General features: G+C 41.7%; 2 protein-coding genes and 1 non-coding gene across 6 annotated transcripts in view; 2 read left to right on the top strand and 1 right to left on the bottom strand.

Annotated features, from left to right (window-relative positions):
* Window positions 1-1278: 1278 nt before the first annotated feature.
* RPL32 (ribosomal protein L32) lies at window positions 1279-6451 on the top strand. The gene is made up of 4 exons (XM_070738308.1): window positions 1279-1602; window positions 4287-4387; window positions 4615-4796; window positions 6276-6451. Exons 2-4 carry the CDS (start codon window positions 4292-4294, stop codon window positions 6403-6405), a joined length of 408 nt encoding a protein of 135 aa, XP_070594409.1. The 5' UTR covers window positions 1279-1602; window positions 4287-4291; the 3' UTR covers window positions 6406-6451.
* On the top strand, window positions 4067-4203 carry LOC139163273 (small nucleolar RNA SNORA7). Its single transcript, XR_011558439.1, has one exon. It is a non-coding gene; the product is annotated as a small nucleolar RNA SNORA7 (small nucleolar RNA).
* A 3366-nt stretch (window positions 6452-9817) lies between the features above and the next one.
* The window catches only part of LOC139160440 (cullin-associated NEDD8-dissociated protein 1-like), a 32781-nt gene continuing 27745 nt past the window's right edge, over window positions 9818-14853 (bottom strand). For all 4 annotated transcript variants that reach the window (XM_070738301.1, XM_070738302.1, XM_070738300.1 and 1 more), the window contains 3 exons: window positions 14648-14812; window positions 13925-14032; window positions 9818-10959 (listed from right to left, as the gene is read on the bottom strand). In XM_070738301.1, the coding sequence (XP_070594402.1) occupies window positions 10732-10959; window positions 13925-14032; window positions 14648-14812 (501 nt within the window). In that variant the 3' untranslated portion in view covers window positions 9818-10731. The remainder of the gene's footprint in view (window positions 10960-13924; window positions 14033-14647; window positions 14813-14853) is intronic.

Genomic DNA, 14853 nt, shown 5'->3' with positions numbered 1-14853 from the left:
TCCTCTTCCCTCAACCCTGTTTGCCAATGTAATTGTAAAATCATTTAGCATGCTAAATGATTTTACAATTATTGGCAAACAGCACAGTGGCAAATTTATCTTCTTGATATTTAAACGAGCTCTGTTTTCAATTAATCTCTTTTTTAACTTTCATAACGGGGATCTAAATCTTTTCTATTTTCAACTAAAGAAGTGGCGCTATTCACAATCTGTTGGTGTCCAGGGCTACCCAATAGCTGAACAGGCAACGGAGGTGTTAATTGGAACATCAGAAAAGGCTTTTTCTATGGTGGAATTCATGCTATGACCATCCATTCATTTTCTCCCGCCCCATTCAGACGGCAGATTTTTTTTAAAAAATAAATATTACATTGAATCAAAATGAATAATTATTGTTAATGCAAAAATGTGTAAAAAGCAAGACACAAGCATAGTTCCCTCTAAGCTGAGCAGTGAGCAATCGCTCACTTAAAAATCATCAACTCAGAGTTCTCCAAACCTGCCCAGAAGCCGAGAGGGAAAGAGTGAGAGGGAAGGAGAGAGAGGAAGAGAGAGAAACAGATAGAAAAAAGAGAGGAAGGAAAAGAGAAAGAAAAAGAATGGGAGTAAGGAATAGAGAAAGAAAATCAAAATCTAGTTTGAAACTAGCTCAACTATTTAAGTGGCATTTTGATATTGATAAGAGTTGCCCTATTATGAGCTCACTGTTATAGACACACAGTACAGTATTTTATTTTGAAATTCTCTGAGGCAAAACAGGGTGGGTTTTTTGTTTGTTTGTTTGTTTGTTTATTTATTATTTCTGTGCCGCCCAGTCCCGAAGGGACTGCCGCTCAGACACTATACTTTTCTGCCCACCCCCCCAAAAAAATTAGAGGGAACACTGGACACAAGACTTTGCGCGCTTTGTTTGCTGCTGCCCTGTCCGGGGTCCTCTATTTCAGGGGTCTTCAACCTTGGCAATTTTAAGACTTGTGGACTTCAATTCCCAGAATTCCTCAGCCCGCAAAGCTCTCATACAGAATTCCTCAGCCAGCAGAGCAAAGCCGGCTGAGGAATTCTGGGAGTTGAAGTCCACCAGTCTTACCGTTGCCAAGGTTGGAGGCCTCTGCCTATTTAATCCTATAAATTCTGGGAGTTGAAGTCCAAATATCTTCAAGTGGCCAGGGTTGGGAAACACTGCTATAAAGAGCTCTCAATTGAACAGAGAGCGTGGCTCCCTCTCTACATTTTCTTACTTCCGTGGGCTACTTTCCTCGTTTACAATTTTCCCCTGCTGCGGAAGTGACGTACACAGGTCCTTTCTCATCGCCAGCCAAAGCCGCGCGCTGTGATGCGGTTGAAATGCGGGTTTTATTTCAATAGAATTCAACGAAATTCAATAGAATTTAAATAAATGCATTTCTTATTTGATCGTCCGTTAACCAGACTGACCGGCTAAGAGGCCCACCTTTCCGTCGGCTCTTCATCCGACTCGAAAGGCTTTCCTCCTACCTTCCAGGACTCCGTCGAGCATCCCATCAACCCTTGCGGCTTCCGGCTCCTCTCTCTCTTTTTCCTTCCGTGTCGCCGAGGTCTCATTGCCTTGGCACTTAAGAGTCGGTAAGTTGGGAATCCGTTGCCATCCTGGCCGGAGAGGCGTCGTATTGAGCTTTTTTTCCTTCTCGGGGCTGCTCGGGGATGGTTCCCGTCAGTTCCCGCCGCTCTTTTCCGAGGCGGGGGAGAAACGGCGGCTTTTCTCGCACGTCGTAATTTTGGGGGGAGGGGATGTTGCCGGCTTCGCTTTCTTCGGGTTGGGGTGGAAGGCAGCAGGGGGACAAAGTCTTGCAGGCCCGGATCCTTCCCCCTGGTTCCAGAGGCGGCGGGAGGGTTTTTGAGGCAGCCCCGGAACTGCATGCGGGTTGGGAGTGATAGCAATAGCGTTTAGATTTATATGCCCCTTCACAGTGCTTTACAGCCCTCTCTAAACGGTTTGCAGAGAGCCAGCCTTTTGCCCCCAACAATCTGGGTCCTCATTTTACCAACATTGGAAGGCTGAGTCAACCTTGAGCCTGCTGAGACTCAATCTGCCAAACTGCTGGCAGCCGATGATCAGCAGAAGTAGCAACTCCAGGACTTATTGTTCGCTTAGTGGCTGTTCTAAGTTACTACAGCAATGTGACTTGTGACCGTTTTTCACACTTAATGACCGCAGCATCCCCACGGGCCACATAGGATCAGAATCCGGCAACTGGTTTGTGTTTAGATAGTTGGGAGTGTCCACGCGATCTGATTTTGCCACATTCTGACCAGCAGTCAGTGCGCAGGGTGGATGTGGAAATCCAGATCTGCTTAACAACCCTGTTACTAACTGACCAAAAGCAGTGATGATTCCCTTAATCTTTGTGGCAAGAAAATTTGCACAATGGGGCAAAACTCAGTGAACAAGTGTTTCACTTAGCAATGTAAATCGTGATTCGAGGACTACCTGTACTGTAGATCATTGTTTTTTAATTGACATAAATCAGTTGAAATAAATCAGAGCATTAATCGCCTCATTTACTAGATGGATGGATGGATAGATAGTAGAATATAGTAGAAAGAATAGAATAGAATTCTTTATTGACCAAGTATGATTGGACACAAAAGGAATTTGTCTTGGTGCATGTGCTCTCAGTGGACATCAAAAAAAGATACATTTGTCAAGAATCATGAGGTACAACACTTAATAGTCTAGGTACAAATAAGCAATCGGAAACAATATTAATATAATTTAATATAAATCGTAAGCATACCAGCAACAAGTTAGTCATAAGTGGGAGGAGATGGGTGATGGGAATGATGAGAAGACTAATAGTGCATATTATGAGAATTATACATTTGCTCTTTCATCTGATAAAGCTTCATTGATGATGAAGCATGTTTGATATTTTTATTAAATTTTCATATATAGTGGTACCTCTAATTACTAATTTAATTTGTTCCGTGCCCAGGTTGTTAAATATAAAAGTTTGTAAGAAGCAGCAATTTTTCCCATAGCAATCAATGTAAAAGTAAATAATGCGTGTGATTGGAGAAACCACAGGGAGGGTGGAGGCCCTGTTTCCTCCCAGGAGATTCCTAGAGAGGCCCCACAGATGCTTCTTCCTGCCTTTTCTGGCCCTGTTTCTTCCCAGGAGATTCCTAGAGAGGCCCCACAGAGGCTTCTCCCCGCCTTTTCCGGCCCTGTTTCCTCCCAGGAGATTCCTAGAGAGGCCCCACAGAGGCTTCTTCCTGCCTTTTCCGGCCCTGTTTCCTCCCAGGAGATTCCTAGAGAGGCCCCACAGAGGCTTCTTCCCGCCTTTTCCGGCCCTGTTTCCTCCCAGGAGATTCCTAGAGAGGCCCCACAGAGGCTTCTTCCTGCCTTTTCCGGCCCTGTTTCCTCCCAGGAGATTCCTAGAGAGGCCCCACAGAGGCTTCTTCCCGCCTTTTCTGGCCCTGTTTCCTCCCAGGAGATTCCTGGAGAGGCCCCACGGAGGCTTCTCCCTGCCTTTTCTGGTTACAGTTTTGGAGGCTCGGGTTTGTAAGTAGAAAATGGTTCTTAAGAAGAGGCAAAAAAATCTTGAACACCCGGTGTTCATAGGTAAAGGTACCACTCTACCAGCCTTTTCAGTTATCAATGAAAGAAGGTAGAGTTATGATTTTGCTAATCTTCCCAATGTTTGCATTTTTGGCATGATGTGAACGTAAACCACAGAGATATACTTTGTGCAGTTGAAAGCCTCACAATTCCCAAGCTGGTCTCTTTTTTTCAGATGACAATTTAAAGTTGTAAGACAATTGGAAGAACAGTGGCTGGGCACAGAAAAGCAGCTATTAACCTAAACATCCAGCCTTGCAGTCTTATTCAATATTTACAAACAAAACCCCCCTTCAAATAATAATTGGGAATAGTTAATCTGATTTCTGACAAAGCTTCCACTTTCCATGAGTCTGTTTGTAATAGATGAGTTTTGCAGTTAGTTGATTTGTATCGTTTTTAAGAATGCTGTTTATACGAAAGAAATATGGTTAAATGAGAGATGCAGAACTCGTGTTTTAAACCAATAACCTCCTAGGATCGCATCTGGAGAGTTTTTGTACTCTTCCAGCTTTGGACACGGGAGGGATAGAAGTTGCAGAAAACACCCATTCTGTTTCTGGCTCTGAAAAGTGCAAGCAAACGGAAGATATTCTGCAACAAGTTTATACTTCATTTACAACTTGCAGGGCATAATTCTTTACATATGTGTTTTATTTGGTTTTGAGGTTTTTTTTTTTTTTTGTAGTTACAATGCCAGCTCTGAGGCCTCTCATCAAACCTAATATTGTCAAAAAGAGGACCAAGAAGTTCATCCGTCATCAATCTGATCGCTATGTCAAAATCAAGGTAGGAGTTCTTTTTGTGAATGTTAAACCCTCAGTAAGGTTAAAATATTCTAGTTGAGGGGTAGCTAGCTGAGGAATTCTGGAAGTTTGAAGTCCACAAGTCTTAAAGTTGCCGAGGTTGGAGACCCCTGTTCTTGTTGGCGTTTTATTGTTGATGGTCAAGACTTTTAAAATGACAATCTCTAAAAACATGCTCAAGTTTTTCCAACTGCTTTTGCATTTTTGTAGCGTAACTGGCGCAAGCCAAGGGGTATTGACAACAGAGTTCGCAGAAGATTTAAGGGCCAGATCTTGATGCCCAACATTGGCTACGGGAGCAATAAGAAAACCAAACACATGCTGCCCTCGGGATTCCGGAAGTTTCTTGTTCATAATGTCAAAGAGCTGGAGGTGCTAATGATGAGCAACAAGTAAGTTGGAAGAAGTGTTTTGTAATTATTCTTTAGGATATGCCATGTTGCGTTGCTATAGTAAAATTAAATTGCTCTGAACTGAAGATGAAATCCATTAAACCAGGGTTTTTGGTTTAAGAACCTTTTCTAGGTACCGTATTTTTCTGACTATGAGATGAGCTTTCTCCCTCAGAAAAGGTGAAAATTAGGGTGCATCTTATAAACCAAATGTAGCCACACCCACCCACCAGCCCCCACCCTTTGGCCATTTTCGGCTTCTGCGCGTCACATTTAGGCCTCTACCAGGCTGTAGGGTTTGCCACAGGCTCTCGCCATCTCTGTGCCTCACATTTTTGGCCTCTGCCTCGCATTTTCAGCCACTGAACGCTCCATTTCAGACCCGTTCAAGGCTCCTTGGATCGCAAGAGCACATCGCCATCGATTGCTTTCTCCATACATTACATTTTCAGGCAGTTCCAGGCAGCAGGGAGCAGCAGCAATCCCCGCTGCCTGGAACCACCCAAAAACACGTCATAGTGAGAACTAGAAATCCAGGACTGTGACTGTATTTTACTCATCTTGAACACTAATCCCAGGGCAGTTGTGGATATATTTATTCCAAACAGATCCAGTAAAGCATAGCATAGGATTGACTCCCAGCAGTCAGTTGTGGGCATAAAGGTAGTCCTCAATTTATGCCCGCAAATGAACCCAAAATTTATGTTGCTAAGCAAGGCAGTTGAGTCCATTTTGTCCATTTACGACACTTCTTGCTACAATTGTTAAATGAATCATTCCAGTTGTTAAATAAGTAACACAGTTATTAAATGAATCTGGCTTCTCCATTGATTATGCTTGGCAGAAAGTTATACACGTTGGTCACGCGATACTGGGACACTGCATCGATTATGAATTTTTAAAAAATGAATATGAGTCAGTTGCCAAGTGTCTGATTTTTGATCACCACGAGGATGCTGCAGCAGTTATAAGTGTGGAAAACGGTCATAAATCACTTTTTTCAGTGTTGTAACTTTGAACAGTCATTAAATGAACTGTTGTAAGTTGAGGACTATGTACTGAATCCGGGCAGTTGACTCATTTTGTACATCTAATGCTCCAAGTAAAACTAAGAAGAAAGAAGAGTAAAAAGGGAGCTTTCTCAGAGTTTGCAGCCAAATCTGTAGAATATAAAACTATAGTACCAAACTGTACCCACTGCTGCCTTCCTCCCTAACAGAGGCAGGATAGTAATGAGAGCCAGTTTGATCTAGTGCAGGGGTCGGCAACCTTAAACACTCAAAGAGCCACAAAGGTCCTAACCGGAAGCCCCCACCCCATCCCCATTCAATTCTGGAGCTGACCAGAAGTCAGGTTCCCCCACCATAGTGTCTCCTAGCTTGGTGTCCTTTTTCCTTTATTATTTTGAGGAACACTTCTAAGAAACATTCAATACATTAACAAAGAGCTTGTAACATTCTTTTTTGTGGTTGTTTTTAGGTCATTTTGCGCAGAAATTGCTCATAACGTTTCATCCAAGAACCGGAAGGTAATTGTGGAGAGAGCAGCTCAGCTTGCTATCAAAGTTACCAATCCAAACGCCAGACTGCGCAGTGAAGAAAATGAATAGTTTGTCTTGAACAACTATATTTAATAAAGTATAAAATTTGGAAAAATGTGTGTTTGTGGCGTGAATTGAATTAGGTGATGCACCCATGAAAGAAATTCTAATTTGAGAAATCCTAATTTAATCCTAATTCTAAAATTAGTGAGATTGCTAATCAATACTTTGAAAAATTGTAATTTGTTGTAATACAAAAGAATATATTGTCAAGCATGCAGTTGGAAATCAGTGATTGCCAATGTCAGAATGAATTTCAACAGAAAACCTTCCCAGACTAACCACCTACATTTTTCATTGAACACATTCCAAGAAATTGTGGGAATACTGTGCATAATATATCTTGATTTCCAATTATAATGACATACTACATTTTGATTAGCAAGCTAATTCAGTGTGGGGTGAATTTAATGACAATTAAATGGATGTACCACATAACTGGCTTGAAAAATACTGCAAGCAATGTAATGCTATTGAGAGGAGTACAGTAGGGTTCAGATCCGGGTCCTCTTCAACTTTGTGCTTATGTGGATGTAGTGTTGAAAGAAAACGTGATTCAATTTGCAAGTCGGAATGTAGCTGAAACCCTAGAAAGCAGAAATAAAATTTAGCACTTTAGATCAGAGTCATCAAAATCAATTTCATTGAGGACTGAGGACATATTCTGAGAGGGGGGTGGTGGAGGCCAGCTTGGTCAGTCATTCCATTTTTGGCTGCAATGGCCTCCTTCCTACAACCCTCTCGCTAGCAAAAATGGAGGTTGGGTGGGGGATGGCATGCATCCCTCCCAGGCTCCATTTTCATTGGCTGAGACATTGTGGGCTTGTCCGCAGATTCCAGGGTGGCCCCATGAGCTAGGTGTAAGCATCGGCCAGCAGGCCTTGAATTTGACACCCCTGCTTTAGATAGTTGTCCTAAGAATTTTAGTAAATATAATGAATATATATTGCTCAAAAAAATAAAGGGAACACTTAAACAATATAACTCCAATAAATCAAACTTGTGAAATCAAACTGTCACTTATTGACATCAATTTCATTTTGTCAGCATATTCACCTTTGTACAGAACAAAGTATTCAATGAGAATATTTCATTCAGAACTAGGATGTGATATTTGTTCCCTTTATTTTTTTGAGCAGTGTGTATATATATATGAAAAGTCCTTAATATAGGGAACAAAAATGCATATACAGTGTGGCATACAGGATAGCTGGCTTGGCAATAGTACTTGTGAAGATGGTGCTGTACTTCAAACCCAATTACAGTACAGTGGTACCTCGAGATACGAGTTTAATTCGTTCCGGACCTGGGCTCTTAAGTCGAGCAGCTCTTATCTCGAACGACTTTTCCCCATAGGAATTAATGTAAATAATTTTAATTGGTTCCAGCCCTCAAAAAACTCACAAAGTTAGTCTAAATTATGCAGAAAGACATGTTTTTAATGAAGAAATGTACATGTACATATAAATGAATAATGAAGTTTCTTTCACTTAACTTGTAAACTTTCTTAAACTTTTAAATTTACATATGTTCAACTTCTCTGCCACCCAATCCTGTAGGACAGAGGTCCCCAACCCTTTTTGCACCAGGGACCGGCTTTAAGCGATCAAGAGAGGAATGGGTGAATGAATGGACGGAGGGTGGGAAGGAAGGAAGGAAAGAGGGAAGGGACAGGAACAGAGGAAGGAAGCAAGGAAACTTATGAAAGGGGAGAGTAAGAGAGGAATGAGTGAAGGGAGGGAGGGAAGAAGGTGGGAAGGAGAAAGAAAAGAAGAAATAGAGGAAGGGAAGGTAAAAGAGAAAGAAAAAGAGCAAGAAAGCAAGCAAGAAAGAAAGAAAGAAAGAAAGGGGGAAGGGACAGGAACAGAGGAAGGAAGCAAGGAAACTTATGAAAGGGGAGAGTAAGAGAGGAATGAGTGAAGGGAGGGAGGGAGGGAAGAAGGTGGGAAGGAGAAAGAAAAGAAGAAATAGAGGAATGGAAGGTAAAAGAGAGAAAGAAAAAGAGCAAGCAAGCAAGAAAGAAAGAAAGAAAGAAAGGGGGAAGGGACAGGAACAGAGGAAGGAAGCAAGGAAACTTATGAAAGGGGAGAGTAAGAGAGGAATGAGTGAAGGGAGGGAGGGAAGAAGGTGGGAAGGAGAAAGAAAAGAAGAAATAGAGGAAGGGAAGGTAAAAGAGAGAAAGAAAAAGAGCAAGAAAGAAAGAAAGAAAGAAAGGGGGAAGGGACAGTAACAGAGGAAGGAAGCAAGGAAACTTATGAAAGGGGAGAGTAAGAGAGGAATGAGTGAAGGGAGGGAGGGAGGGAAGAAGGTGGGAAGGAGAAAGAAAAGAAGAAATAGAAGGGAAGGTAAAAGAGAGAAAGAAAAAGAGCAAGAAAGAAAGCTGCAAGCCCCCCCCCCCGAGCCCCCCAGGCCGGCTGCAACCTTTTAAAACACGCGCACCGCTTCGCAGCTGTCTCCTGAAGCTGAACGCGGAAGTTAGCGTTCGGCTTCAGGAGACAGCTCCTTGGCGCTTGTATCTCGAATTTGGGCTTGTAAGTAGAACAAAAATATCTCTCCCCTCCCAGCTCTTATCTCGAGTTGCTCTTAAGTAGAGCAGCTCTTATGTCGGGGTTCCACTGTACTTAAATATCTACTGATTAAGATTCTGTCTTCTCAAAAGAGCTTCACCATTTTGTTTCATTAACATTTAAGTGCTTAAAATCTGAGATTTTAAAATTATTTTGGATAAGAGTAGCAAGATCAAGTTCATGTAAAGCAGTGATGGTGAACCTATGGCACGGGTGCCGTAGGTGCCACACGGAGCCATATCTGCTGGCACGCAAGCCATAGCCCTAGCTCAGCTCCAACGTGCATGTGTGTGCTGGCCAGCTGATTTTTGGCTCCCACAGAGGCTCTGGGTGTTTTTGGCATCTAGAGAGCTGGGGGGGGGGGATGGTGTGTGTTTTTACTCTTCCCCTGCTCCTGGGAAACCTTTGGAGCCTGGGGAGGGCGAAACATGAGCCTACTGGCCCCACCAGAAGTTGGGAAACAATTCGTTTCCTGCCTCCATAGGGTGTTTGGGGGGATGGACACAAGCTGTTTTTGCCTGCCCCAGGCATTGAATTATGGGTGTGGGCACTCGTGCATATGTACGCTCTTAACACCCGAGGAAAAAAAGATTCGCCATCACTGATATAAAGCATATAGAATGTCCCTGTATCTGAAGGTATTGTGAATTGTGCCACTTGCGTTTTGCTGTCAATTTATTTAATTTCAGTGTTGGAAATAACTAGGCTTCATTTCAATTCTTTGGCTCCAGTATGTTAACATTTTGCTTGTCTGTATCATAACAATGATTATTAGCGTTTTAAAAATGGTTATTTTTCACAAGTGGCCATACAAAAGTTAATTGAGTAGAAAGCCAATAATTAACCAAATTCCATCATTTATATATTTGACTTTATTTTCTTCTGATGCATATACAGCAAAAGGTGACACCCTGTTTTATAAATAGAGCACTTAAGTGATTCACATATTAAGTGACATATGACTCCCCGCTCCTTGCCCCAATGAAATGTAATCAGAAGCTGCAAGGCAGCAATATAATTCTTGCTGAATGAAAAAAAAAAATTGAGAATTCTACAGTTGTATTTCCATTTTGACAAATGAATGGTGCAGATTCATTACTTGCATACTTTATACCAGGTGAATGTCTCTTGATAATAACATGCTAATTTTATACACTTTGAAATAATCAATGCTTTGGTATTAGCTCCTTTTAAAAAAAAAACCAAGAATTGTAGCAAGAGGCTCCATACAAGAAAAAAAATTACAGTGGCAGACAAACCACATTAATGAAGCATAAGGCATTCAATCTTGGAAGACAGTTAAGATACTTCTGCAATTTAATATTAATTTCAAAGGAGGAAGGCAGGGCAATGGGTATAAATTCTTGTAACCCTGAAAAATCAATTGATTGTAATATCTGCAAACAACATGGAACACCAGTTTTTAACTGATGTTATTGCCACATCTGTTGATTCATTTGGGAGTACAGCATGATAGTCTATCATCACTTTTAAGAATTAAGTGTGTTTTCACTTTAATAATAATAAAAGTAATAGAAATACACTTGTCAAGTGCTGTAATTAGGTTGACTCTTTTGGCACGATTTCATTTTGGAATAAGTGATAACTGAAAAATAAGGTTGCTGTTCCTTTATCCTATCTGAAATCTTACTTTGTTTCAATAGAAATAGTTGTCATTTTTAAAATGACGCCTGTCTCCAAAATCATTTCTAGATCCTGCGCTGGGAACAGCGGATTGTAAGAAGCAGACAAAATAGTCCCAAAAGTTCTAATGCAACTCCATTGATTCTGATGCTGATAATGAAGGGGGATCCTTCTGAATGCTTTCAAAGAGGGAAGACAATTCTGGGTTGGCTCGGATTTGGGAAGAAAATTCAGCCATTACAGGGCTTTTATCAGCATCCGTGATGGTCAGTAGAGCAGCTACTGCCCTCATTGCTGAACGTTTCAGTTCATCTTGCTTCTCAAATTCCTGTTTTACAGAACCAGCCTTTACCTAGGGAAAAAATTGATTTTATGATTAGAATACCTTCAAAAGATATTTAGGCAAAATTAAAATATTTCCAGTCTTAATCACCTTGATACGACTATTCAGTGCCTTCTTGTGTCATCAAGAAAAGAAAATCCAACTACATACCTGTCCATGTCTAAAACACTTAGGATATATTAAAATAAGTTTTAAATACAATGGTCTCATTCATTCATCTCTGCATATTCTAGACCAGCTGAAACTTCTGAGTTCTTCAAGAACAACCCAATGTACTGCACGTTGTAGGAATCCATGAAGTTATAGGAATCCAAAAAAGGCAAGAATGATAGCAGAGACTCCTGGTCCATAAGTAGTGCCCAAGACAAATCTGCAAAGACCATTCCCAGCCTGCAAAGACCATTCCCAGCCATGTTGCCACCTTCTCTACAGATGGAAGCTGATTTCAGGAGGACTTGAGATCAAGTCCAAAACTGGGGAAATGCAATCCCACCAAGAGTTGTAGATGAAAAACCATGAGATCCGGGCAGGGGTGGGGGGACGACTCAGGGTCACCTGGTCTTGTCAGGACTGAATTACAACCTGTTCTCCTCCATTGCTCACAGTCACCAGGTCTAGGTAAAAGCCTCAAGCTCATCCTCATAGTTCCCTCTAAGCTGAGTAGTGAGCTATGGCTCACTTAAAAATCATCATCAACTCAGAGTTCTCCAAACCTGCCCAGACGGCCGAGAGGGAAAGAGTGAGAGGGAAGGAGAGAGAGAGGAAGAGAGGAAGAGAGAGAAACAGATAGAAAAAAGAGAGGAAGGAAAAGAGAAAGAAAAAGAATGGGAGTAAGGAAGAGAGAAAGAAAATCAAAATCTAGTTTGAAACTAGCTCAACTATTTAAGTGGCATTTTGATATTGATAGAGTTGCCCTATTATGAGCTCACTGTTATAGACACACAGTACAGTATTTTATTTTGAAATTCTCTGAGGCAAAACAGGGTGGATTTTTTATTTGTTTGTTTATTTATTATTTCTGTGCCGCCCAGTCCCAAAGGGACTGCCGCTCAGACACTATACTTTTCCGCCCCCCCCCCCCAAAAAAAATTAGAGGGAACACTGCTCATCGTTAGTTAAGATATATAGCATTGCCACCATATTGATTTTTTTTTAACCCAGTGCTGATAAAACTGCTTAGATAAAGTCATTTAAATTTTAAATGGGAACACAGAGATAATTAAGCCATGAGATGCCCCAGGTATGAGCGGTCCAAGTCTGGTTGTTCTTTCTATATCCAACACCTACTGGAATCTGCCTTGGGGAAAGGAAAACTACTACAAAAGAAAGCCTCATCTAAGTCCCCCAAAGTGGTCAAGAAGGATACCATGGTCAATGGCATTGAAACCTGCTGAGCGTTGGAGGAGAGCAAGGAAAGATATATCACCTCCACTTTGAGGCCTCCATCTTTTACTTGCTGGATTATTCAGCAACCTCTAATACTGTCAATCATAGTAATCTGAGTCACCTACAAGATTTGAGAGAGAACTATGCTACGGTGGTACTTCCTGTGTGGTGAGTTCCTGTTATTGGTTATAGCAGAAAATAATAACAGAGTAGAAGAACAACATAACGGTGTTGGAAGGGGCCTTGGAGGTCCTCTAGTTTAAACCCCTGCTTAAGAAGAGGCCAAATTGTCCCACACTGTTGAATCCAAGAATGGCTCCTTAAGGAGGGATGGAACAACTGCTTTGAAACACATGGACCAAACTCGCTCTCAAATAAGTGTTCACTATTACAAACCTTTGCTCCTCCTGAATAATAGCAATAACATTTAGACTTATATACTGCTTTATAGTGCTTTTGCAGCCTTTTCTAAGCGATTTACAGAATCAGCATATTGTCCCCAACAATCTGGGTCCTCATTTTACCCACCTCAGAAGGATGGAAGGCTGAGTCATCCTTGAGCCGGTGGTGAGATTTGAACCGCTGAACTACAACTAGCAGTTAGCTGAAGTAGCCTGCACACTAGCCACTGCGCCACCCCGACTAACCAGGCAGCAGAATTCAGAGTTTTTGGGGACTTGGTCCACCTCCTCTGTGCTAATCGGGAAATTTATCCCAGATTATCAGTTAAGTGTCAGGTCGAAGCCATCATTTGAGTTGAAGACTTCTGGCCTGCCACATATTATGCATTAGGCTGTATTAGTGCTGTGGGAATTTGGGAGGGCCTGCTGCATGAGGGGTGTAGAGATGTAGTCGTAACAAATTCCTTCTAGATTCTCAATGTCATATTTTGTTTGACATCTGTCCGGAAGTTGATGGGAGTAATGGGGATATTGGCATGAAGGAGACTGGTTAACGTAATGAACATGTGGGTGGGGGAACAAAGGAATGAATTTTAAACTGGGTGGATAAACTCATAAGACATCAGATTCGGATTTCTCACAGATGTGCCAACATGGCTCTGCTAATAAATTGGATCATTGAGGAATACTAAGCCTTGGACTCTGATTTGGGACTCTGACACTAAGATTGCTTCAGTCACTTTCACTTCCACAACTCTAATTAGCACCAGAATTTCCACTGGTAAGCAAGGCAGTTGTTAAGTATATCATGCCTGATTTTGCAACATTTATTTTTGCCCCAGTGCTAAGCAAATCACTGCAGTTGTTAAACGAACCATGCGGTCATTAAGTGAATTGGGTTTCCCCCACTAAATTTGCTTGTCAGAAGCAGACTATAAAATATGATCATGAATGGTAATTATGGTCACAGGATGCTGCAACGGTTGTAAGCGTGAGGACTAGTTCTAAGTCACTTTTTTCCAGTGCGTTAACTTTGGTCATTAAATAAATGGTTGTAAGTGGAGGATTGCAATTGTGATTCTATTGCAACAGTCATCCCTCGTCTCTTAGGACATGAACAATTAGTTACTTCAGGAAAGAAAGAGAAGTAAGACTATCAAATAGATGCAAGCTTCTCAAGACATTACCTTAGTTGAACATGTCGCTCGCAGTGGTTCAACAAGCCGCTCTAATCTTTGCAGGACAGCATTAGGGCAGAGTGTTGACAAGCGAGCCAACATAATGAAAGTCAGCATCTTCATAATGAAGAAAGGAAAAAGCTTACATTAGCATCCGTTTTTTTCCAGCATGTATTTCAGTCATAATTTACAACAACTCGTGGTCATTTTTGCCTTTAAAACAGACCCCTTAAAACAGGGGTCCCCCATCCCCAGTATCTGGACATTTTTACTTTTAAAACAAACCCCTTATAACAGGGGTCCCCCATCCCCGGTATCTGACACCGGGCCGTGGCATGCCAGAAATCGCACCACACAAACAAGGGAAGCCCCATCCATGGGATGCAGGCATCACATGAAACCATGGCCCCTCTGGTCCATGGAGAAACCTTTCTCCGCAGAACCCATCCCTGGTGCCCAAAAAGTTGGGGGAGGGCACTGCTTTACAACAAAGCTTCCTTCCTACTTAAGAGTTGCTTTTCCTTCTAGGTTACAAGGCAGAAGAAAATAACATGGAAGTGGATTATTTAGCTCTTATAGGATTCCCCCAGTTCGGGCATTGTCTTTGAGAAAGAAGACCCGTCAGGATTCATTGCATGGGGGTAACTGATTCATCCCAAACAGCCCTACAATGCAGTGGGGGGGAAATGGAATTAGAAGCTCCAAAATTAATTTAAAAAAAAGCAACGTTACCCTTATATCATAATGATCTTTCAAGCCATCTTCCACATGATTTAAGTATTCGTAGATGTCCAGTCGATCAAGGCAGCTTTCCAAAAGTGTGTACATGCATTCAAAGGCAGCTTTCCTCACATCCAGCCCATCATCTACTGTGTGTTTGAATGGCCCCATTTCTACCTAAAAGGGGAAATTCAAGGTAGCAGGAAGTTTTTAAAAAA

Source organism: Erythrolamprus reginae, chromosome 2, assembly GCF_031021105.1.
Source record: "Erythrolamprus reginae isolate rEryReg1 chromosome 2, rEryReg1.hap1, whole genome shotgun sequence".
NCBI classification, from domain to species: Eukaryota; Metazoa; Chordata; class Lepidosauria; order Squamata; family Dipsadidae; genus Erythrolamprus; species Erythrolamprus reginae.
This window is presented reverse-complemented; position numbering and strand designations above follow the sequence as displayed.